This window comes from Pantherophis guttatus, chromosome 1 (assembly GCF_059756535.1).
Source record: "Pantherophis guttatus breed Tessera chromosome 1, ASM5975653v1, whole genome shotgun sequence".
Classification (NCBI taxonomy): domain Eukaryota; kingdom Metazoa; phylum Chordata; class Lepidosauria; order Squamata; family Colubridae; genus Pantherophis; species Pantherophis guttatus.
This window is the reverse complement of record NC_142063.1, coordinates 337,572,571-337,597,840: the sequence shown is the minus strand read 5'-3', so window position 1 is coordinate 337,597,840 and position 25,270 is coordinate 337,572,571. Positions and strand designations below refer to the sequence as shown.

The following is a 25,270-nucleotide window of genomic DNA, read 5'->3' as shown; positions in this document are numbered from 1 at the left end:
GCCAGGATTATGAAATTCATTTATCTGTTGGAGGCATGGAATTGGGATGCTTTGGCTACAAAGCTTTTTTAGAGCAGAGCAAATTACAAGTGAATAATTCTTTTTAAAAAGACTGACAAACATACACTCCAAAAATAAGGAAGAAGAGAAGGTGAAAATTGAAGTATACTTCAAAATATTTGGAAGGCAATTGGGCCGTGATGGTGAACCTATGGCACACCTGCCACAGGTGGCACGCAGAGCCATATCGGTGGGCATGTGAGTGTTGCCCTAGCTCAGCTCCGGCATGCATGTGTGCACCGACCAGCTGATTTTTGGGCCTTTCAAGCCCACCGGAAGTCAGGAAACAGGCTGTTTCTGGCCTCCGGGGGGGTGGGGAAGGCTGTTTTTGCCCTCCCCAGGCTCCAAGAAAGCCCCTGGACTCTGGAGCGTGGGGAGGGCAAAAATCGGGCCTTCTAGTCCCACTGGAAGACAGCAAACAGGCCATTTCCGGCCTCTGGAGGGCCTCCAGGTGGAGTGGGGAAGGCCATTTTTGCCCTCCCCAGGCTCCAAGAAAGCCTCTGGAGCCTGGGGAGGGCAAAAAACGGGCCTACCGGGCCCACCATGCCATCGCGTGCTAAAAGGGGGGGAGGGCGGGGGGGTCATGCACGCATGCGCGGGGGGGCAGGGCGCATTGAACTATGGGTGTGGGCACACACACACACACGACCCCCCCGCGTTCCCACTTTTGGCATGCGACGGCAAAAAGGTTAGCCATCACTGCAATAGGGTGTCTATCCCCCAGTAGTTGGACAATCTATGCCACAGCTGGGAGAAATAATTAGTAGAATCCCAATATTTTAGAGCACAGCACCCATAACGTATATGCTATTAGAAGAGACTATCTATAGCTCACTGTGCAGTTCTTGGAAGTTGGTTGGTTGCTTGCAGAATTTTCGTGATCCAACTACTGTGTTTCCCCGAAAATAAGATCCTGTCTTATATATTTTTTGAACCCTGAAATAAGCACTTGGCCTTATTGCCATGCATTCAAAAGCCCGATTGGGCTTATTATCAGGGGGTGTCTTATTTTGGGGGAAACAGGGTAGGTAAGTTCATTACTGCAAGCAAGTGTGGGCTTTGCTGCCATACATACTTGCGCTGATGAGGTTACTTAGGTAGAGAAGATAAAGATCACATACAAGTAGCCCTCAATTTATGACCGCAATTGAGCCCAACATTTCTGTTGCTAAGCAAAACGCTTGTTAAGTGTCCTACTGTACAACCTTTCTTGCCACAGTTGTTAAGTGAGTCACTGCAGTTGTTAAGTTAGTAACACAGGTGTTAAGTGAATCTGGCTTCCCCGCTGATCTTTGCTTGTCAGAAGGTCGCAAAAGGGGATCACATGACCCCGGGACACTGCAATGGTCATAAATATGAGTCAGTTGACAAGCGTCTGAATTTTGATCACCAACCAAAGGGATGCTGCAATGGTCATAAGTGTGAAAAATGGCAGTGAGTCATTTTTTTTTCAGTGATGTTGTAACTTTGACCAGTCATTAAATGAACTGTTGTAAGTTGAGGACTACCTGTATATTAAAACAATTCCACCAACTCGTGCCGTTGTAATGAATGGTCACAAAATGAACTGTTATAAGTCAAGGACTACCTGTGTTATAACTGCATTATACTGCTTTTGGCCACCTTGCTTCCTTACCATCTTTATGTTCCCGCTCTTTTTAATCAGTGGGACCAGAGCTTAAACCCAGGACTTTCTGGATACAATTTAGTGCTCTGCTGTGAGCAAAATATCAAAGGCAAGATGCAACGGAGGCTTACTTTGGGATTCCCGGGCTCTCTGGAGTAAGCTGTGTAGACCTCTTGGAGAATCCCTTTCCGATGCATCTCCTCCATTTCTTCTCGATAGAGATGGTCCAGGCTGGAGTGCCGGCAGCCGAACAGCAGGATCAGACCTCTCCCTTGGATCCCTAAAAACCAGAAGGCCAAAATCAATTGGGCTTCTTAGGTAGCTCAAGGCACTGTTTGGGTCTAAATATAGAGAAGGAGTCCAGTGTCCCAGTCAGCAGAATGAACAGGAGGGCCCCTAAATGCCCCAACATTATCACATTTTGAAAGAAGAGAAGCAACTCACGATGTCATCTAAAGAGGAACAAAGCCATGTTGCAAAAAATCACAATTTAATGACTTAACTGGAGCACTGAGTGAGACAGCTGAACACGAGTCTTATGAAGGAAGCGTAAAAGGCTGCCTCAAATTAACTTGGGGTTAACTTTTAGACCGATCTTAACATCTTCTCTTTTCGAGATCTACTTCACAGGTTTAAGCAGATGTTCCAAAAGAGTAAGGCTTGTATTCCATGACCCCAAATAAGAAATGGAAAGTCTAATTTCTAATTAGAGCTGTCGTGGTGTAGTATTGCAGGCTAACTCTGCCGATTGCCAGCAGTTCGATCCTGACTGGTTCAAGACTCAGCTTTCCATCCTTCCGAGGTTGGTCAAATGAGGACCCAGATTGTTGGGGGGCAAGATTCTGTAAACTGTCTAGAGAGGGGTGTAAAGCATTATGAAGTGTTATATAAGCCCAAGTGCTATTGCTAGTGCTAATTGTTAGATAATGCCAACCCCTAAACACTGCCCATTTCAGTTACGCATGGATTTATCCAACCAGATCATTCAGAAAGTAGCAAAGCCCTCTTCACCTTTCTTTTCTAAATCGAAGTGTCGTTGTTGCCAGAAGCTTCTAAAAGGAGCAATTCCTGTACCAGGACCAATCAGGATGCACGGTTTTCTTGGATCTTTTGGAAGTTGGAATCCAGCAGCACTAGATAACAATGAGACAAACAAAATATCTTACTCCTAGAGAAGCATGAAGTGTAAGTATTTCTTCTTCCATGAATGTACACTTCTCAGATTATCTTGCAACAGATCATGTGTCTTAATTTCTTTAGATTTCAAATAGATATAGGTAGTCCTCACTTAGCAATCACAATTGGGGCTGGCAAGTCCATTGCTAAGCATTACAGTCGCTAAGCAGAAAATCACAGGATCACAACGGACTTATAACACTTCTTCACAAAGAAACGGTTGCTGGAATTGGGTATGTCTAGTTTAATGAAAAGAAAGACTAAGGGTGACATGATAGCAGTGTTCTGATATCTCAGGGGTTGCCACAGAGAAGAGGGAGTCAAGCTATTCTCCAAAGCACCCGAGGGTAGAACAAGAAGCAAGGGATGGAAACTAATCAAGGAGAGAAGCAACCTAGAACTAAGGAGAAATTTCCTGACAGATTTTAGAACAATTAACCAGTGGAACTGCTTGCCTCCAGAAGTTGTGAATGCTTCAACACTGGAAGTTTTTAAGAAGAGATTGGACAACCATTTGTCTGAAGTGGTGTAGGGTTTCCTGCCTAAGCAAGGGGGTTGGACTAGAAGACCTCCAAGGTCCCTTCCAACTCTGTTATTCTATTCTATTCTATTCTATTCTATTCTATTCTATTCTATTCTGTTCTGTTCTGTTCTGTTCTGTTCTGCTCTGCTCTGCTCTGCTCTGCTCTGCTCTGCTCTGCTCTACTCTACTCTACTCTATTCTGCATCACTGATTTACGATTTTCCTTCTGTGTTGTCCCTTAACTCTATTTGTCACAAGCCTCTTAGGAAGCATGCAAATGGCAATTATGCAACCATGATACAATGTGACTGTCATAAATGCAAGGATTGGTGACAAAGCTGTTTTTTTTTTTTACACCATCGTAACTTCAAAAGGGTGCTACTGTAAATGGGGCAGTCAATAAGAGAAAACTGTACATTGAGATAGATTCGACCTATGCCAATTGGAAATGTTTAGGCCTCGTTGGTCTGCTTTTATTTTTCTTTTCGCTCGGAGAAAAGACTAAGGTGGAGCCCATCCCCTTGTTTTCTTAATTTCTATTTACAGGTCTTCGAACAGTACAAAAATTAGTCCATATGCTTTCCAAAAATTAGTCCATATGCTTTACATTCCTAACAGAATCAACCTGTATTTCATATGATACCATTTGGGTATTTTTCAGTTTGAGAACTCAAGTTTTTGTTACATGTTGAGGTGGGGTGGCGCAGTGGTTAGAGTGCTGTACTGCAGCTACTTCAGCTGACTGCTACTTCAGCAGATCAGCGGATCAAATCTCACCGGCTCAAGGTTGACTCAGCCTTCCATCCTTCCGAGGTGAATAAAATGAGGACCCAGATTGTTGGGGGCAATATGCTATTTAGTATACTGTCTTTGGTGTAAGCCGCCCAGAGTCCTCGGAGAGTGGGCGGCATAGAAATATGATTAATAAAATAAATAAATCATAAATAAATAAAGTTATTTTTTCAGCTGCAATCTTACCTGCGAATAAAACAGGGAATTGTCTTTTTCGGGGCCATTGCATTCAACCAAGCACTGCATACCCCATGATGCACTGGACCTTTTCCATCTGAGAAGAAAGGGAGAGCAAAAGGCCACACATATGATGTTTTGGTGAAGTATTTTGAGAAGGTTTAGCTGAAATCACAAGAAAGGTGAGCAGACAGACTTCGCAGCATGGTGATTTTACTTAGAGGATAAGAAGGATATTAATGTTTTTGAATTTTGCTGTTGGAAAAGACCTGAGAATTCAGTATACAGGTAGTCCTCGACTTACAACAGTTCATTTAGTGACCATTCAAAGTTACAAGGGCACTGAAAAAAGTAACTAATGACCGTTTTTCACACTTACAACCATTGCAGCATTCCCATGGTCACATGTTCCAAATTCAGACACTTGGCAACTGACTCATATTTATGACGATTGCAGTCTCCCAGGGTCATGTGATCACTTTTTTCGACCTTCTTACAAACAAACTCAATGAGGAAGATTCGCTTAACAACCATGTTAAGCGAATGCTCCCCCTGGAGCTCCGGATGGCCCCTGACCTTCGTTCTTTCTGCCGTGACCTCAAAACATGGCTATTTGGCCTGGCCGGATTGGACTGAAGGGGTTTTTTAAAGGGGATTTCATTGGTTTTTATATTTGAATACTGAATTTTATGTGTTTTTTATTGTTGTGAGCCGCCCTGAGTCCTTTGGGAGAGAGGGCGGCATACAAGTTTAATAAAATAAATAAATAAAAATAAATTTATTTATTTATTTATTTATTTATTTATTTATTTATTTATTTATTTATTTATTTATTTTATTCAATTTGTATACCGCCCTTCTCCTAGTGGACTCAGGGCGGTGCACAGCCAGAACTAAAACACATCCCAATACAAAATTTAAAATTTTTAAAAGAATTACATGACTTTGGCCCAAAATTTAAAACATTCAAACTAAAACCCATTGACAATTTAAAAACTTAAAAAACGGGGGGGGGGGGGTTTCACGCCAGCCCTGCTTGATGGAAAAGAAAAGTTTTTAGGGCACGGCGAAAGGCCCGGAGATCCGATATCCTTCGTATCTCCGGGGGCAAATCGTTCCAGAGGGCGGGGGCTGCCACAGAGAAGGCCCTCCCACTGGGGGTCGCCAGCCGACATTGCCTGGCTGACGGCACCCTGAGGAGTCCCTCTCTGTGGGAACGTACTGGTCGGTGGGAGGCTATCGGTGGCAGAAGGCAGTCCCACAAATACCCAGGTCCTATGCCATGGAGCGCTTTAAAGGTTACTACCTTAACAGTTGCAGTGATTCACTTAACAACTGTGGCAAGAAAGGTTGTAAAATGGGGGGAAATTCACTTAACAACTGTCTTGCTTAGTAACAAAAATTTGGGGCTCAATTGTGGTCGTAAATCATGGGCTACCTGTATTTACCGTTCTAGTTGCAGGAACTTTTTATCATCTCCAAGAAAGGATGATTCCTAGCACAGCTGGAAAAAGATTATAATCTTGGAGTATAAATATCTGTTGAGCTGTTCAAAAGCACATTTTAAATTTTTTTTGTATTCTGCTTTTATTATTTTTAAACAACTCAAGGTGGCAAACTGCCCAGAGTCCCTTGAGAGTTGGGCAGCATAGAAATGCGACAAAATAAATAAATAAATAAACATAGCTAATACTTCTTCCACCTCTTATTTTTTTTTCCACAACAAACAACCCTGTGAGGTGGGCTGGGTGGAGAAAGAATGACTGGCCCAATGTCACCCAGCTGGTTTTCATGCCTAAGGCGGGACTAGAACTCACATCTCCTAGTTTTTAACCTGGTACTTTAACCATTAGACCAAACTGGCTCTCACATTTGATGAAGAATCACTGCAGTCACAGGGCCAAATGAAGTTTCAGAACAGAAAGAAACACTTACTTCTAGATCTATAGCTCACTACAGCCACAGTCAAGTGTAATTCCTGGGGTGCCCAATCCTGCGAAGAACTGATGGAGTAATATCTGGGCTTGAGTAAAGGCAGCTGAGAGAGTAAGAAGGATGTTGAGAGCTTGATGGATGGGAATTCCTCCAGGACTTCCAAGATAGTAGGGCTGTTGTAAAATTTCCACTTGTTGTATTCCTCCAAATTCTACAGTGAAAAACAAACATACAGACACTCAGGCACTTGGTGTTTATTTATGGATTTAGATCTCCTCCAAAATGGGGGTGCAGCCTGCTGTAGAAACAATGGTACCTTATAAAATTCCAAGAGATAACACAAGATTGTTGGGGGAAATATGCTGATTCTGTAAACTGTTTAGGGAGGGCCGTAAAGCACTATGAAGCGGTATACTGTATAAGTCTAAGAGTGCTATTGCTATTAAACAGGAAAAGAGCATAGAAATAACAATAGGCATAAACTTGACTCAAAGCCAGAGATGGAAATGTGTTATCCTTAATACAGTTATCTGTATTTTTCGGAGTATAAGACGTACCGGAGTATAAAACGCACCTTAGTTTTTGGGGAGAAAAATAGGGGGGAAAAAATTCTGCCTACCAGGTATTCATCTGGCTAGTCCTTAGCCTGGTCAGCTTCAGCACATTAGTTCACTCACTGGTTTTGAGGTTAGGGCTGGTTGGGGCTAAAATACAGCTTCTAAAGCACAGCTGATCGTCAGAGGGAGCAGCAATTAGAAAAGCAGGCAAAGCCCGGAAGATTGCTTTGCTTGTGTTAGGGCTGAAAAACAGCTTCAAAAGCACAGCTGATCGTCGGAGGGAGCACCAGAGACTAAAGCAGGCGAAGGGGTAAGAGAGGCAGCAGCTGTTCCGGGTAGCCATTTTGGGCACCGCGCACAGGGTTACATTCGGAGTATCAGCCTCTTTTAGGAGGAAAAAAAGTGTGTCTTATACTCCGAAAAATACGGTATTATGTTACCAATCCCTGATCAGTTCACTAGGGTTGCATTATTGTAGCTATATTAAAGATTCTGTTGAATTGATCTTGACTCCGGATTACCATACAGGCATGTTGATGTAGCTTTTTTAGTAGCAGGACAAAAGTGATCTGCTATCAGAATGTTTTCAGCTTCCCAATATGATCTACAGCCATAAAATCTCCTGATGGCCTCCCACCCAAGCACTAACAGAATAATAGAGTTGGAAGGGACCTTGGAGGTCTTCTAGACCAACCTCCTGCTCAGGCAGGAAACCCTTCACCACTTCAGACAAATGGTTATCCAACATCTTCTTAAACATTTCCAGCGTTGGAGCATTCACAACTTCTGGAGGCAAGTTGTTCCCCTGATTGTTCTAACTATCAGGAAATTTCTCTTCAGTTCTAGGTTGCTTCTCTCCTTCATTGGTTTCCATCCATTGCTTCAGGTGCTTTGGAGAATAGCTTGACTCCCTCTTCTTTGTGGCAGCCTCTCAAATATTGGAAGACTGCTATCATGTCACCCTAAGTCCTTCTTTTCATTAAACCATACATTCCTAATTCCCGCTACCGTTCTTTGTATGTTTTAGCCTCCAGCTCCCTAATCATCTTTGTTGCTCTTCTCAGCATTCTTTCTAGAGTCCCAATATATTTTTTATATTGTGGTGACCAAAACTGGATGAAATATTCCAAGTGTGGTTTTACCAACTGGCGTTATAACCAAGTCCAACCCTGCCTAACTTTTGAAGATCAACCATGGTTGGCCACCTGCTAGCAGATGAAACAGAGACATGCTCTATAAGCAACATTTTCTCTCCCTGCCTGTAACTAGCCCCAAACTCACATGACACAAGAGATTCAGCCTTTCCTTCTCACTTTTATCTTCTGCCAGCTGGGAAAATGATCTTAGCAACTGCTGGGAAGGAGGAGAGGTGACATCAAGGAAATGCATCAAAGCTTGGGAGAGTGTACATGCTGGAAATTTTTTGTAAGGAGTCCAGTAGCCACCTGGAATGAAAGAGGAAATGGGTGAGAATATATTCTGGGAGTCAACAAAGGAAATCAGCTGGGGGGAGACTTCATCTATGTCAAAAATAAATACATCTGACCAGTTGTCTTCCAAAACGGTCTTTCCTGTTGACCCGAACTGTTAATTGAAGTCAGTATCATCCCTGCGGGGGATACCTCATCCCCACAGCCTTTTTTTTTTTTTTTTTTGATTTATATGCCGCCCTTCTCCGGAGACTCAGGGCAGCTTACAATGCGTTAAGCAATAGCCTTCATCCTTTTGTATATTTTATACAAAGTCAGCTTATTGCCCCCACAAACTGGGTCCTCATTTTACCTACCTTAGAAAGGATGGAAGGCTGAGTCAACCTTGAGCCTTGGAGAGATTCGAACCAGCAGAAATTGCAGGCAGCTGTGTTAATAACAGGGTGCACTAAACCACTGTACTATCAAGGCTCTTTAAATCATGCTACCCAATTTAGAATGGATGGCTTTTCCATTTTGGAGTGTGAAAATAGTAAAACAAGGAGCTTTAAACTCTCAATTGACTTAACACACCTATTTTACTCAGGGGGAAAATAGCTAACAAAAATGCCACTCCCCAAATGGAACAAAGGAAGCCCCAAATTCCCCACACACGCCTGTTCTGATAAGGCCATCGCTTCACCATGAGGTCCCTTTGGGAGATGAAAGGCTAAAATGCTGCCCACTCTTGCCCAATTGGAAAAGATCTGAATGCCAAGATAAAAGAGGCATCCTTTTCTTTTTCCTGTTCACTCCAAATTCATTTGGATATGCATTGTCCCTTTCTTGGAAAGATATCCGCTCATTAGTTGTTGTTAGTTGCGAAGTTGTGTCCGACCCATCGCAACCCCATGGACAACGTTCCTCCAGGCCTTCCTGTCCTCTATCATCCTCTGGAGTCCATTTAAGCTCACGCCTACTGCTTCAGTGACTCCATCCAGCCACCTCATTCTCTGTCTTCTTTTGCCCTCAATCTTTCCCAGCATTAGGCTCTTCTCCAGTGAGTCCTTCCTTCTCATTAGGTGGCCAAAGTATTTGAGTTTCATCTTCAGGATCTGGCCTTCTAAAGAGCAGTCAGGGTTGATCTCCTCTAGGACTGACCGGTTGGATCGCCTTGCAGTCCAAGGGATTCGCAGGAGTCTTCTCCAGCACCAGAGTTCAAAGCCCTCAATTCTTTGGCACTCAGCCTTTCTTAGGGTCCAACTTTCACAGCCATACATTGCAGCTGGGAACACCATAGCCTTGACTATACGCACTTTTGATGGCAGGGTGATCTCTCTGCTTTTTAGTATGCTGTCTAGATTTGCCATAGCTTTCCTCCCCAGGAGCAAGCATCTTTTAATTTCTTGGCTGCAGTCCCCATCTGCAGTGATCTTGGAGCCCAGGAAAATAAAATCTGTCACTACATTAGGGGTAAAATGCTCGCGGTTCGGACCAGATCGCCTGATCCGGTAGCGATGGCAGCGGGTGGTTCAAAGAACCAGTAGCAAAAATCCCTGTGTCCCCCCCCCCCCCCATGCCCAGCTGAGCCACACAATCATCAGAGGCTTTTTTTTTTTAATTTTAAAAGCATTTTTTCTACAACCTCTTCAGCCAAAAAAATGCTTTTAAAAGTAAAAAAAAAAAAAAAAACCTCTGATGATCTGTGGCTGAGCTGGGATCATCAGAGGCTTTTAAAAGCATTTTTTTCTACAATCTCTTCGGCAGAAGAGGTTGTAGAAAAAATGCTTTTAAAAGTAAAAAAAAAAAATTGGCCACGCCCACCCAGTCACATTACCCCCTCCAAGCCACGCCCACAGAACCGGTAGTATAAATTTTACATTTTACCATTGCACTACATCCATTTCTTCCCCGTCTATTTGCCAGGAATTGAGAGGGCCACGATCTTAGTTTTCTTAATGTGGAGTTATCATATCCCTCATATCCCATAGCAAAAAAAGTTGGAAAGAGGACTCCTAACTTACAATCGCGGCATGTTTCCAGTCTAAAGATTTCATTGAACGGAGGAGCATCTGCAACGCGGGAGATGATGCCATCAACCAAAGCTTCTCGGTTTTCAGGGAAGATCCCCAGATGGTCCCCTGGGAGATAGTTGATTTCCTGATTGGCTTCACAGGAAAGTTTAATTAGCATGGTAACACGGCTGAAAAGGAAAGGGAAACACAAACCCATTTTAAGTCAACCGTCACAGGATTTCCTTGTTAAAATCACAAGACGGGATACTTCTCAAACTTCATGTGGGAAGCATTACGGTGTGATTCTTTGATACCATTTATGGGAAGACTTTTGAACTTCAATATAGGTCATTATATTTTTAGTTGAGGGAAGGGCTCTATGGCCATAAGCTACATAAACCACAAGCTAACTAGATAGACAGCAAGGACTGGGTTTTCTTGTTTTTTCTTGTATTTTTCCCTAGGTGGCTCAGTGGCTAAGACACTGCACTTGTTGATCAGAAAGGTTTTTATTTTATTTTTTTTATTTTATTTTGAATTTGTATACCGCCCTTCTCCCTGAGGACTCAGGGTGGTGAACAGCCAAGTAAAAACATCAAATACAAATATTAAAATACAGTTAAAATATACATATATAAATTTGGCCCTGTTAATTAAAAACAATAAACAAAACACTTAAAAACACTTAAAAAATTAGGCCAGCCCGGCTTGCTGGAAAAGGAAGGTTTTAAGGGCACGGCGGAAGGCACTGAGGTCTTGGATTCTCCTTATCTCTGGAGGCAGTTGATTCCAGAGGGTGGGAGCCCCCACAGAGAAGGCCCTCCCCCTGGGGGTCACCAGCCTACACTGTTTGGCTGATGGCACCCCGAGGAGGCCCTCTCTGTGGGAGCGCACAGGTCGATGGGAGGTCGTCGGTGGCAGCAGGCGGTCTCGAAGATAGCTAGGCCCTATGCCATGGAGCGCTTTAAAGGTGATAACCAACACCTTGAAGCGCACCCGGAAGACCACTGGGAGCCAGTGCAGCTCGCGCAGGAGCGGTGTTACATGGGAGCGCCAGGCTGCTCCCGTCACTACCCGCGCTGCTGCGTTCTGGACCAGTTGGAGCCTCCGGGTGCTCTTCAAGGGGAGCCCCATGTAGAGAGCGTTGCAGTAGTCAAGGCGAGAGGTGACGAGGGCATGAGTGACTGTGCACAGGGAATCCCGATCAAGAAAGGGCCGCAACTGGCGAATCAGGCGAACCTGACAAAAGGTCCCCTGGTTACAGCCGTCAGATGTTCCTCCAAGGACAGCTGCGTATCCAGGAGGACTCCCAGATTGCGAGCCCTCTCAGTGGGGGCCAACGACTCGCCCCCAATAGTCAGTGATGGAGTCAACTGACTATATCGGGATGCCGGGAGCCACAGCCACTCAGTCTTGGAAGGGTTGAGCCTGAGCTTGTTCCTCCCCATCCAGATCCGCACAGCCTCCAGGCACTGTGACATCACTTCAAGGGCATCGTTGGGGTGGCCTGGGGTGGAGATGTACAGCTGGGTGTCATCAGCGTACTGGTGGTATCTCACCCCAAAGCCACGGATGATCTCGCCCAGCGGCTTCACATAAATGTTGAACAGGAGGGGCGAGAGGACCGACCCCTGAGGCACTCCACATATAAGAGGCCTTGAGGTCGACCTCTGCCCCCCTGCTAACACAAACTGCGACCGGTCGGAGAGAAAGGAGGAGAACCACCATAATACGGTGCCCCCCATCCCCAACTCTTCCAACCGGTGCAGCATGATACCATGGTCGATGGTATCAAAAGCCGCTGAGAGGTTTAACAGGACCAGAACAGGGGAGCAACCCCTGTCCGGAGTCCTCCAGAGATCATCAACCAACGCGACCAATGCCGTTTCCGTGCTGTGCCCAGGCCTGAAACCCGACTGGACAGGTTGGCGGTTCAAATCCCTAGTATAGGTCTCCTGCGTGAGCAGGAGGGTTGGACTAGATGACCTCCAAGGTCCCTTCCTGTCAAAGCGTAAATCAGCTTCGGTACTCCCCCCTGGGGTAATTGCACTTGATTAGAGACGGATGGATCTTGTTTTTCCATGCTGTATACTTTAAAGAAAGAAAACCCGAAATATGTTCTAAGAAACATTTTATTATGAAGAAATAAAACAAACTTACTAACTACATCGTTACCGGACAAAGGAAAAAGATCAGGAAGTTTCTTCCTTAAACTTGGACATGCGCAGTAGCTCAGAAATCACAAGACAGTCTTATCTCTGTTGCTACAGAGACGTGATAAAGTTCTCGGCCAGGCTACCGTAAGTCTTAGGATGGAAGCTCAGCTGACAAAACACATAACGCAGTGACACTTCCAACTCTGTTACTGTTACTGCTTTGAAAAACATTTCACATCTCATCCAAGAAGCTTCTTCAGATCTTGGATGAAAAGCGAAATGTTTTTCAAAGGAAAAAAACCAAGAAGGTCCAGTTATCTTTAGGAAAAAAGCACCTTTGGGACAACCATGACCTGGATGATTGAGAATCTCTTTAGACAAGGACTTTAAACTTGTATATATTCAAAGATAAAATTGACTAACACCAAGGGGTTGAAAAATGTTAATACCTTTTCCAGCAAGAAAAGGGAAGATTAAGGATGATTTTTTTTTTCTTCTTACCCCACATTTATTGCCACATACAGGTTGGCAGGTCTTTTAAAGACTGAATGTAGCTTTTGGCCCTTAAAAAGAAGTGTCTCCCTTCCTTATGTAGGAAGTTAGCACCCACCCCTTTCCTGGAAGAATGAAATATTTTAGGAAATATTGAAAAGGCAGAATATTATGTTTCCCTGCATGAGAAATGGAGAAGCATGTTTTAAAGACAAAGCAGCTCCCCACTTCCTGCCTCCCCCCTTTTTGTCAATGGGCTAGAGGCAGAAACTCAGTCTTTGTCAATGGACCATCAGCTGCAACACAATAGCTACAGAAACTAACACAATGGGACCCATCTAGGACAGAAACTCACCACATGGCACCTGGGAAGATTACATCAGCCAGCAAGGCTAGCTAAGACCCCCACCTCCTGGGAGTCTGACAACCAATCAGGATACTCTTTCGGGGCCCCAGGAAGTTCAAAGCCAGAGAAAGCATAAAACCCGGGGACTCGCTGTATCTCGCCTCTCTTTTCTGTTCAGGAACTCAAGCCATGTGATCCTGTCCACCATTAAACCATCTTTCCAAGCAGTCTCCATGTTTCCAGTATCTTTTTCCCCACTTGGAGCAGAACCCAGAAGGATATTTCTTTCTACACTTATATTGAGCTAAAATTCAGTGGTTTTCAACGTTATTTTATTTTGGAACAATTCTATTTAACCATTTATCGGTACTATGCAATTCTTTTATTGAAATATAACAGTATGTTTGTATATATAATCACATGGAAAAAGTTTAGGCCAGGGGTCTGCAACCTTAAACACTCAAAGAGCCATTTGGACCGTTTCCCACAGAAAAGAAAACACCGGGAGCCACAAAACCCTTCCCGTGCCTGACTATTTCTTGAGCGGCCACAAAACTAGCATATGTAGTTGAATTAAATGTTTTGTTTTCTTCTGAAACTTTTCTTTTCTTGGATTTATCCATGGTTGGCCTATCAGGGGTTGAAAAGCTCAATACATCGCGTGCCAGCGGGTGTCGCACATTGGTGGTTGTGACGCATATTTTGAGTGACAGGGAGCCACAGCAGAGGGGTGAAAGAGCCACATGTGGCTCCAGAGCCACAGGTTGCTGACCCCTGGTTTAGGCAATGCTGGTCAAAATGCATATCTAAATACACAATGGCTAATACAACCTCTACATGGCACAAAGTTAAAAATAAAATCTTTCTGCAAATTTGAACGCATACTTTATGTGCAGCTAGAAGATTAACGGGTTAAAAAAAAACAGGAAGTATGGCAAGCAGGAAATAATACCTGGACTGTGAACTTTGAAGATTCTGCCGAAATTTGAGGGTCAACGGAACTACATTTTTCCCATGAATATCACCAAGTGCTACAGAGAAAACAAAGAAAAAAACTGTCTTTTGTCACAGCTTAAAAAAATTTGGACCATTCCAGATAACATCTTAAAAGCATCCCAAGACATGTTAAACCCAGTGCAATTTTCCCCAAGATGCTGGCGCAGCTGTGGGAAAGATGCACCTGTTTTTCAGGTGTTCTTGGTAGGTGCCATCTGCACACCCAGCTGCCCTCCTGTCACATACGGGTAGTCCTTGAGTTACAATCGCAATTGAGCCTGGCATTCTGGTTGTAAGCTGTTGCGGTTGTAAGTTGAGTCGTTAAATGACTGGGCTTGATTTTACAATCCCTTTTGCAACTATTGTTAAACCAGTCACTGCAGTTGTTAAGCGGATCATGTAGTCTGAATCTAGCTTATCTAATGGACATTTTTGGCTGGAAAATGACAAAAAAACCCATTGCAAATTGCATTCACATGACCATGGGATGCTGCAACCAGTCATAAATGTGAGCTAGTTGCCAAGTGCCCAAAATGGAAGAATAGAATAGAATAGAATAGAATAGAATAGAATAGAATAGAATAGAATAGAATAGAATAGAATAACAGAGTTGGAAGGGACCTTGGAGGTCTTCTAGTCCAACCCCCTGCTTAGGCAGGAAACCCTACACCACTTCAGACAAATGGTTATCCAACATCTTCTTAAAAGTTTCCAGTGTTGAAGCATTTACAACTTCTGAAGGCAAGTTGTTCCACTGATTAATTGTTCAACTATCAGGAAATTTCTCCTTATTTCTAAATTGCTTCTTTCCTTGATTAGTTTCCACCCGTTCCTTCTTGTCCTGCCCTCAGGGGCTTTGGAGAATAGCTTGACTCCCTCTGGCTCTAATATGGGTCTAGCGTTTGTGTATGTGTGTGTGAGAGAGATTGTGTATGGGTTTGCAGTCATAATTTTGAGGAGAGGTCATAACCTACTTTTTTCAAATCTTTAAACAACCATTAAGTGATAGGTTGCAATTCAAGGACTACTTGATTGCCTTTTGAATGTGAGTCTCTTGCACAACCAAAATCTGTATTTTGTGGTTGTTGTTTTGTTTTTAACACATGCAAGTTGACTAATTGAAGAGAAACAAATGTCAATTTTAGTTTATTAACAATTTATATATAACTCATCTGAAAATGTGATTTGGCAGTTATGATTTCAAAGGTATAATTGAAATTATAATTACCATACATTGTCACCCAATGGATGGGCACAAAATGGGGAATATGCTTTGTTATGAGCTTGGAATAAAACATAAAATTTGAAACACACAATTGGCACCTTTTAATGATGGAACGAATTCAACAGAGTGTGTATGGAACGAGAATTGGAAATAATTCCTTGTTTTTTCCTTTCTATTCATTAGAACATAAAAGTGAGTGTTTACACAGCTATCCATTTGCTAATGTACAAATAAGATAATGTAAAATAATATAAAATAATATATATGATTTTTTTTAAAAAAATAAAATAAAATATAGATGTTTATTTTTAAATCTTCCATTTGGCCAATTTTATGTTAAGTTATGTTGTAGATAGGACTCAGCATTAACTTTTATTCTACCTTGTTTGTAGGCCTGTGATAAAAAAACGAAGCACAATTTTGTTTCAAGTTGCCATTGTTTCCTCAGGTAGATTAACTCAAGACAAAATGCTTAATCTTGTCCTGAGTTTGGAACAAAACCCCCAAAACAGGATATTTTGTTCAAATTCAGTACCCATTCCTTTTGATTTTTGAAATATTTTTCTAATAACTACTAGGATGTATTCCATGAGTTAAAGCACTGTATTCCAACCTTGGCAACTTTAAGAAGTATGGGCTCTCAGAATCCCTCAGCCAGCATAAAATCCATACATCTTAAAGTCACCAACGTTGAAAAATACTGATTAAAAAAGATCAAAGTGATGATAATAACATTCAATTAAAAATAAAGGCATTTAAGGATCAGAGGAGAACATACCTTTCTCTAAATCCAATGGCCGAGAGTCATATACAATCCTAAAATCCTTGGGGTTCCAGGTTTCCTTACATGTATATTCTTTTGGTAACAGGATCTTGTGCTTTCCACGGATATCAAAAATTTCACAGGCAGTCTTCTCAAATATATATATAAAAAGAATAGATGGAGGGTTAGGGTTATGGAGGACTCTATGTAATCATCTTGAGCTTTTGGGTTAGTCATCTTGAACCTTCCAGTTAGGGGGTTAAAAGTAAATGAAATTAATTTCAGTCAAGTGGCTTGTTTAAAAAGACTGGTTTCAATTCACAGCCCAGCAACTGCCAAGATCACGCAAACAATAAAGCTTCTGGGGGAGGCCAAGGCTAATATGTGTATGGAGAAGGAAAATGAGAGTTTTCAATGTAATTAACATCCATTATGCATGGAAGTGACACGATGTGCTTCTTTAGAAAGCAAAGCTGGATTAGAAGATTAGCCCCATTGTGCCTTAGGACAATTTAATGGATAACTAGGGGACACCATTGGGAATGAGAGGAGAAAGACCAAGAAAAGAGCCTGTTAATTCAATAGCCTGGCTAATCGGCAATGTGGTGTAAACGCAGACTCTACACAGGCTTTCGACAAGAAGAAACAAGAAATAAAACAGCAATTGGTGAACACATGCAAGTAGTTTTTGTTAAATGGCTGCCTTGTTTAGGAAGGGGATGAAAAAGTAATTTTAAGACCAATCTTTGCATTTACAACCTTTGCAGGTTGTAAAGCCAAGGAAAATGGAAGAAGAGCCTAAATCCAGTTGTGGTTTCACTTAGCAACCTCCTTGCTTAACTGCAGGTGCCAGTCCCAGTTGTGGCTGCAAAATGAAAACTATCTGTATACTAAGGCTAGGGTTACCTTTCTATAAAAGTCATTTATTGTTTCTGTACTGTATTTATCTCATTTAGATTCTTCCTTTCTCAGCTCTCCCCCCCCCACCCCCCAGGATAAATAATGTTTCTGGGCTGGGCCAAACCTCAAACCCCTCATTTCTCCCAGGGAAATCGGCTAAAGCCGTGTTTTGCAGATTTGGCAACTTTTAAATGAGTGGACTTCAATTCCCAGAATTCCTCATCCTGGCTGTGAAATTCTGGGAGTTGAAGTCCATACAGCTTAAAAGTTGCCAAGTTTGAAAGACACTGAGCTAAATCATTGGATTCTGGTATCCGCTGCCGAGACATTGGAAACTCGGAGACTCACTGGGCATCAAGGTTATAGAATAGAATAGAATAGAATAGAATAGAATAGAATAGAATAGAATAGAATAGAATAGAATAGAATAGAATAGAACAGAATAGAATTCTTTATTGGCCAAGTGTGATTGGACACACAAGGAATTTGTCTTTGGTGCATACGCTCTCAGTGTACATAGAAAGACAAGATACATTCGTCAAGAATCATAGTCATAGGGTACAAATAAGCAATCAAATCATACTAGGAAACAATCAATTTATTGTGTTATTGTAGTTACCTGAAATGTTAGAACGGCCCAGTTCCGAAAAGCTTCTTCTTGCCCGTTGAGTTCATCTCCTTCACCCATTGGGCTGACTGGAAATGCCCCCAACTGTGCAAGTTTTTGGTGCACAAGACGGGCAAAGGCACAGAATTCTGGATACATGCTTGAACCCAAGCCGAAGACCGCATACCTGTTCCAAGAGAAAAGCTGCATTAATGCTGGTTTTTTAAAAAAAATATTATCATGAACAAAGTGTTTGTGTTGGAGGAGATCTCATTTTAAAACAGGCATTTTTCCTTCTGAGATTATTCCTGTTGAAGTACCTCTGCTAACAACCTATTGAAAAGTTCACAAGCCTCCTGCTTGATAGAATTGAGAATACAGGCAGTCCTCGACTTACAACAGTTCAATAAAGAATAGGAATTGGTTAACTGGGATAAGCAAAATTCTGGAAGTAATTACCGGAATTTGTTACTCAGTTGTTTCATTGACAAGAGGGCATTCTGCAGAGTCTATAATTAAAAAAAAAAAGATTGTTATATTGCATGGATAGTTTGACTGATTTTGGAAAATCAATATATAATAGCATGCATTAAAAGTATTACTTTGCCGTTGCTTGGTGCATCACCATTTCCAAAAGTGCTGGTGACCACTAGAAGTAGACTTTCCTTCTCAAGGTCTTTTAGGTTGTAATCCCCCATACAGGTAACCTAAAAGGAGAAAGGAATGTTATGAGGAACTGGAGAAGGTAAATGGAAGTGGATAAAACATGGTGAGGCAAAAAATAACATTCACTGTCCATCTTTCTTCAGAACCTGAAAAACATATAGCTAGTTGCTAAGTGAACTCAAGGGGTCACAGGTTACTTAAGAACATAGTCAAACTTTAGTACTAACACAATACATTGTGGAAGATGAGTTTCCCTGAAAGCTACCTTGTCTACGTCATCAACCCTGTCTCTGCTTTATATAAGTGGGAGGCAGAGACACTGCACCGAGAGCCGTGGTGGTGCAGTGGTTAAAGTGCAGTACTGCAGGCTACTTCTGCTGACTGCCGGCTGACTGCAATTTGGCAGTTCGAATCTTAGCAGGCTCAAGGTTAATTCAGCCTTCCATCCTTCCGAGGTTGGTCAAATGCGGACCCAGATTGTTGGGGGCAAGATGCCGACTCTGTAAACCGCTTAGAGAGGGCTGTAAAAGCACTGTGAAGCGGTATATAAGTCTAAGTGCTTTTGTGTTTTATTTGTTTTATTTATATAACATTCAATTTTCATCAACAGTGTATGGTCTGGGTACATATGTTTAAATAGTCATAATACACATCTTTGTTGTGGTATTCATCACCATAATAGTAATTATATAATAAAATAATAATATAATAACAATAATACTTAACATCATCTTCTTTAACAACTCGCCACTTAAACATTTCCTCTTTTTATGTCTCCTCCTTTCTAACTTCTGTTTCTATTGTCTAGCCATTGATAAAATATGTCCCATATCAAAAAATATTCAGTTTCTTCTTTATCCTTAATAGTAAGCGTTAGTCTATCCATTTCTGCACATTCTAAGTGCTATTGCTATTGCTATCTTCTAAGTATCTGTAATAATACAGATAGTCCTCAACTTCAAAGTTGCAGCAGCACTGAAAAAAGTGACTTACAACCATTTTTTACACTTAGCAACTGTTGCAGCATCTCCATGATCAAATGATCAAAATTAGGATGCTTGGCAACTAGCTCGCATTGATGACCATTGCAATGCCCCGGGGTCATGTTTTTTTATGACCTTCTGACAAGAAAAGTCAATGGGGAAGCCAGATTCACTTAACAACCGTGTTACTCACTTAACAACTGCAGTGATTCATTTAACAATTGTGGCGAGAAAGGTAAAAATGAGGCAAAACTCACTTAACAACTGTCTCGCTTTGCAACAGAAATTTGGGGCTCAGTTGTGGTTGTCAGTCAAGGACTACCTGTATTGCTCTTCTTCACAAGTAAAACAATATTTATAGGTCCCGGTCAATCACAGGCATCTTACCTTGGTACTGAAGGCACAATTGAACATATCTCCCAGCTTTCGAGCTAGAGTTTCTGATTTCCCTGTTTCTGTTGCATAGAGCACTGTTGCTTTGATCCTGACAGCCATGGCTCTTCGCATCAATGAGGACGCAAAAAACACAGCCCTGCAAAGAGAAACATTTTCTTTGATCCAGATCCAAGAGTAGATTTTCAGATGGATATCAGGGGTGAAATCTACTTACCTTCCCTACCGGTTCGGAAGTGCACACGTCACATGTACGAGCAGAACCTCTGCGCACGTGCAAACCCTTCTGCGCATGCGCAGAGGGTAAAAAACAGGTTACTTCCTGGTTAAAACCAGGAAGTAACGACGCCCGGGCAGGTGGGCAGAGCCTTGTGCTGCCATCGCTACCGGTTCTCCAAACCACCCGCTGCCATCGTTACTGGTTCCTGCCGAACCGGTCCAAACCGGTAGCATTATCACCCCTGATGGATATTATAATTTATCCTGGAAACGTACTTGGCCCATATGCAGAATCTGATCTCTCTTTTCTTCGGCTTGTGTTTCTCATCTTTCCAGATGTGTGTTTTCCATGCCTCCACCTAGAAGAATAGGAGAAGTTGGTCATTTCAATGTCAGATTACCATGATTTTACCCAATTTTGCTTATAAAGCTATCACTGATTCCACAGACCTATGACTTCTCCGGCAAATATTTCCTTCACTGGCTCTTTCCTCATTCTACTTCTATCCCTTATTCCCTTTGTTGTGGGAAACAATTAGATTTCTGCACTTGCTAAATTGAACTTGGAGCACTGGTGAATTGTATTTCTTCCTATGGATCCGTGTCCACTTCTGGGCCATTCTGAAATCTTTTAGGAATCAAGGAAGCTTCACATAGAGATACACTTGGATATTGCTATGTGTTAAGGATGACTTCAAGGAGGGTTACTCCTTGACAAATAGCAATAGGAATAGTATTTAGACTTATATACTGCTTCACAGTGCTTTACAGCCCTCTCTAAGTGGTTAACAGAGTCAGCATATTGCCCCCAACAATCTGGGTCCTCATTTTACCGACCTCAGAAGGATGGAAGGCTGCATTAATCTTGAGCCGGTCAGGATCGAACTGCTGAACTGTAGGCAGCCGGCAGTCAGCAGAAGTAGCCTGCAGTATTGCATTCTAACCACTGAGCCACCATAGCTCTTATCATTGCCAAGTCTAGTTATAATATATTTATACTTTGTGTTGATCATAAACAATTGCTCCCTTAATAATGTTCTAAGCTATTCCTTGCTTCCCAAAATTATCTTTTCTAAATTTCTGCTTAGAACTAAATGTGGGAAAAGGATAAAAGAAGGAAGGAAGGAAGGACTAAATTTGAATTAGCTGGTGGCAGAGATAAACCGGTGGTCTGGACTCAATTTTCATGGGAATAATACTTAGAACCTGGGGAAATTACTCCATCCATCCATCCATCCATCCATCCATCCATCCATCCATCCATCCATCCATCTTGTCAGAGTGTTTACAGCATGACCGCTATTTTGAGACAACCCAGGAGCAAAATACAGGACACAGAGGTTTGTCTTACAAACAGTGGTTTATATACGAGACTTCTGTTTACAGACATACACGTGGTAGGCACATACCAGACAAGCAATCATTCTTCAACTCTACACAGAGAACTACAATGCAGATAGAACACGGCGAGGAGAATGATACACGAGGAGAGAGATACGCCCTCTCATGGCCTCCTTTATATAGACAGCTTCTTAAAGGGCAATAACCCTGCTGACTCATCCTCAGTTCATCATCTTGATTCACAGCCTTACAACAGTTGGTCAGCTTTAAATCTTCATTACCTGGACACATCCATCCATCCATCCTATCTATCCCTAATATATCCGTTTGAATATAATGGAAGCCAATTTATGGTTGTTAAGGTTCTGACCTAGAAACTAAGAAATTGTGAGATCCAGTTCCATTTTAGGCATGAAAACTGACTGGGTAACTTTAGCCAATCACCAGAAGACTGTGAGTTCTAATCCCACTTTAGGCATGAAAGTCAGCTGGATGATTTGGGCAGGCTACTCTCTCTCAGCCCAACCTATTTCATGGGGCTGTTGTGGGGAAAATAAGAGGAGGAAGGAATACTAGGTATGGTAGCCATCTTGAGTTACTTATAAACTACAAATCTAATAAATAAATTAATGACAAAAGCCAGTTTTCCAATGTTTCATGGGAAAAAAAACAAAAATAAAAGCTGATTTTGAATTGAAAGATGCTAATATGAACCACGCAATCCACTGAATTGAACTTAGCTCACCTGATAATAATAGAAGGGTGAAATAATGTAATTCAACATCTCCTGATGGAAGAGAGGTGTAATGCTACCGGAAATGGGAGGAACCAGCCAAACCCAATCTGCCGGACACCCACCACGAATCCGGTATTCATTCTGCATGTACTTCATGAATGATTCCGCGGCAGAATGGTGGTCCATGATAGTGATGCTTTGTTTCTAGAAGAGTCACAGAAATGCAAAATTTACTTGGCTCCAGTGTACACGTTGGTTAAGACTTTCAGGCACAAGTCCATGGCCTTATCGACAGTACTCGACTTGCAACCATTTGTTTAGTGACCGTTTGAAGTTACAACGGCACCGAAAAAAAGCGACTTACAGACGTTTTTCACACTTACACCCATTGCAGCATCCCTGTGGTCCAGGCGTGGAATTCAATTTTTTTTACTACCGGTTCTGTGGGCGTGGCTTGGTGGGCATGGCAGAGGAAGGATACTGCAAAGTCCCCATTCCCACTCCACTCCTGGGGGAAGGATATTGCAAAATCTCCATTCCCACCTCACTCTGGGGCCAGCCAGAGATGGTATTTGCCGGTTCTCAGAACTACTCAAAATTTCTGCTACCGATTCTCCAGAACCTGATGAATAGCACCTCTGCTATCCAAATTCGTCATACACTTGGCAACCTGTATGTACTCATGATAGTTGCAATATTCCTGGATCATGTGATCACCGTTTGCGACCTTCTGACAAGCAGAGTCAATGGGGAAGCCCGATTCACTTAACAACCCTGTCAGTAACTTAACTGCAGCAATTCATTTAACCACAGTGGCAAGAGAGGTCATGAAATGGGGCAAAATTCATTTAACAACTATCCTGCTTAGCAAGAGAATGATGGGTAATTGATTTAGAAGCAACTAATCCAATCAATGGTTGGGTTAGTTGCTTGCAAAGATCTCCAACAAAGCCTTTTCTTCTTTGAAGGAAACAAAAAAAAAAAATCAGTTCTGAATTTCAGACCTTCTCACTGCAAAGGAAGTGGCTAGAAATAGAGAAGAGCGACCTTTTGCTTCTCCTTTTTCCACTCACCTGAAAACTATGGAGCACAGCAATGTTAACCTCTATAACAGCTTTGTCTTTCCACAGGGAAGAGAGTTTGTTTGTTTCCAGGCCCATCCTTCTCCCCACTTCCTGAATCAAGCAGACAAAACGGGGGAACAAACAATGTGTCATATTCTACGGTGTTTCCCCGAAAATAAGACCTCCCCTGATAATAAGCCCAATTGGGCTTTTGAGCGCATGCGCTAAAATAAGCCCCCTCCTGAAAATAAGCCCTCCCTGAAAATATTTAAACTAATAATAATAATAATAATAATAATAATAATAATTTTATTTCTATACCGCCCTTCTCCCGAAGGACTCAGGGCAGTGTACAGCCAATTTAAAAACATAGGACACAACAATGATTAAAAATTAAAATAATTAAAATAATTAAAATAATTAAATAGATTTACAGCAGGTCCCCGTCATTTCCTCTGATTAGGGTTAGGGAGACAGATCGGGAAATCAGGTAAGACTGCAAGAGGAGCCCCGTCTTGCTCCATGCGCCCCAAAATAATAAGACCTCCCTGAAAATAAGGCCAAGCACTTATTTCGGGGTTCAAAAAATTATAAGACAGGGTCTTATTTTCGGGGAAACACGGTAGCTTCATTGAAATGGTAAAAATACAGCTTTCATCGTCTGCACCCACCCACCCTCTGCAGATGCCTCTGGCCACCTGAAACACACCTTAACCCCTCAACCAATCTTTACAAAGGCTTACCTGAAGAATATTGTAGCGCCGGACATCACAGAAGTCCCGTACCCCAATCTCAGTCCCCATGTACCAGCCATTAAAAGGACAAGCTGTAAATTCCAACCCACCAACTTCAAGGAGCATATTAGACACAGCTGGAACTGCATACCACTTCAAGTCTAGGTCTTTAAACCATTCATATCTGCAGAAAGGATCACACAGAGTTGTGTTAACAAGCCATCTATTATCCATTATTTTGACTGGGTAACCTATTGGTTCTTTCATTGTTAAATTCACGCTGCACCACAGTTCCTCAACAGCCACTTCTCATTAAATGAGCCTGTAGTACAGTGGACTAAAGCACTGTAATTAATGTCTGCTGCTTGCAATTACTGCAAGTTCAAATCTCACCAGGCTCAAGGTTGACTCAGCCTTCCATCCTTTCAAAGGTAGGTGAAATGAGGACCCAGATTGTGGGGGCAATAAGCTGACTTTATATAAATGTACAAAAGTATGAAGGCTATTGCTTAACACATTATAAGCCGCCCTGAGTCTCCGGAGAAGGGCGGCATATAAATTAAAGCAAAAAAAAAAGTTACTTTGTTGGAAGGGGAAAAACACAAGTAACTGGAAATTTGGACTATAATGGCCCTGCTATCTATGTCTGGACTCTATTTTGTAACAGCGGCCTTAGCATCTGCTAAAAGTTCTCCCCAATTATATCATTAAGAGAGAGAGAGAAAAAAAAACTCATTTTGATTAAACACAAGATGAGAAAAGCTGCAAAGCTTCGGGACTAAACATTCTTGCCGTTTCCTTACTTTCAGCTCAATTTTACTTGCCTGTTATCTCCAAGGACAAGTTCAACATCATTTAACCAAACAAAAGCCAAGCCAACCTGTCCCAAGGTCTCTCAGCAAACAATCTTGCTTTGATAAGAGTCCTCCACCTGACCCATCACAAACAGGTCTGGGCTTCTGTCATCTGAAGCCAAGATGCTTACGTGGGATGCTCCATCGACACCTCCAGGATGAGCTCTGGCGGCAATTCAAATAATTCTGGGTCTTGGCCGTTGGCTTGCAGGACCAGTGGAAGCACATCAAAGCAGCCATATTTGGCTCTCCAGCCAAGCTGGATGCAGAGCTGAGAGAAGGGAAAGAAGGGTGGTGATTCTTTTCCGTTCTTTCTTGAGAGGAGACAAAGTATTCGGCTCCTTCAATGCCCAAAGAGCATGACTTATGGGTTCTGGAACTGGATGCAGTTTTGGTAAAGGTGGAATCAGGGGGGCGCCTTGCGGGGGGTTCGCAGGGGTTCGGGAGAACCTCTAGCTAAGATTCTGTGCAGTTCAGAGAAGCTTCAAATCACATTCCTGGCTGGTCCCTCCCACCCCGCTCCG

General features: G+C 42.3%; 1 protein-coding gene across 3 annotated transcripts in view; it reads right to left on the bottom strand.

The window, feature by feature from the left end:
• The window catches only part of NOS2 (nitric oxide synthase 2), a 54,015-nt gene that overhangs the window by 7,775 nt on the left and 20,970 nt on the right, over positions 1-25,270 (bottom strand). For all 3 annotated transcript variants that reach the window (XM_087889654.1, XM_087889658.1, XM_034420763.3), the window contains exons 9-25: positions 24,878-25,017; positions 23,902-24,076; positions 23,168-23,269; positions 22,104-22,298; positions 20,294-20,376; positions 19,793-19,937; positions 18,359-18,463; positions 18,216-18,265; positions 17,769-17,943; positions 16,265-16,397; positions 14,218-14,296; positions 10,281-10,459; positions 8,129-8,292; positions 6,291-6,501; positions 4,365-4,452; positions 2,699-2,820; positions 1,819-1,967 (exon numbers count right to left, since the gene is read on the bottom strand). In XM_087889654.1, the coding sequence (XP_087745780.1) occupies positions 1,819-1,967; positions 2,699-2,820; positions 4,365-4,452; positions 6,291-6,501; positions 8,129-8,292; positions 10,281-10,459; positions 14,218-14,296; positions 16,265-16,397; positions 17,769-17,943; positions 18,216-18,265; positions 18,359-18,463; positions 19,793-19,937; positions 20,294-20,376; positions 22,104-22,298; positions 23,168-23,269; positions 23,902-24,076; positions 24,878-25,017 (2,295 nt within the window). The remainder of the gene's footprint in view (positions 1-1,818; positions 1,968-2,698; positions 2,821-4,364; positions 4,453-6,290; positions 6,502-8,128; positions 8,293-10,280; positions 10,460-14,217; positions 14,297-16,264; positions 16,398-17,768; positions 17,944-18,215; positions 18,266-18,358; positions 18,464-19,792; positions 19,938-20,293; positions 20,377-22,103; positions 22,299-23,167; positions 23,270-23,901; positions 24,077-24,877; positions 25,018-25,270) is intronic.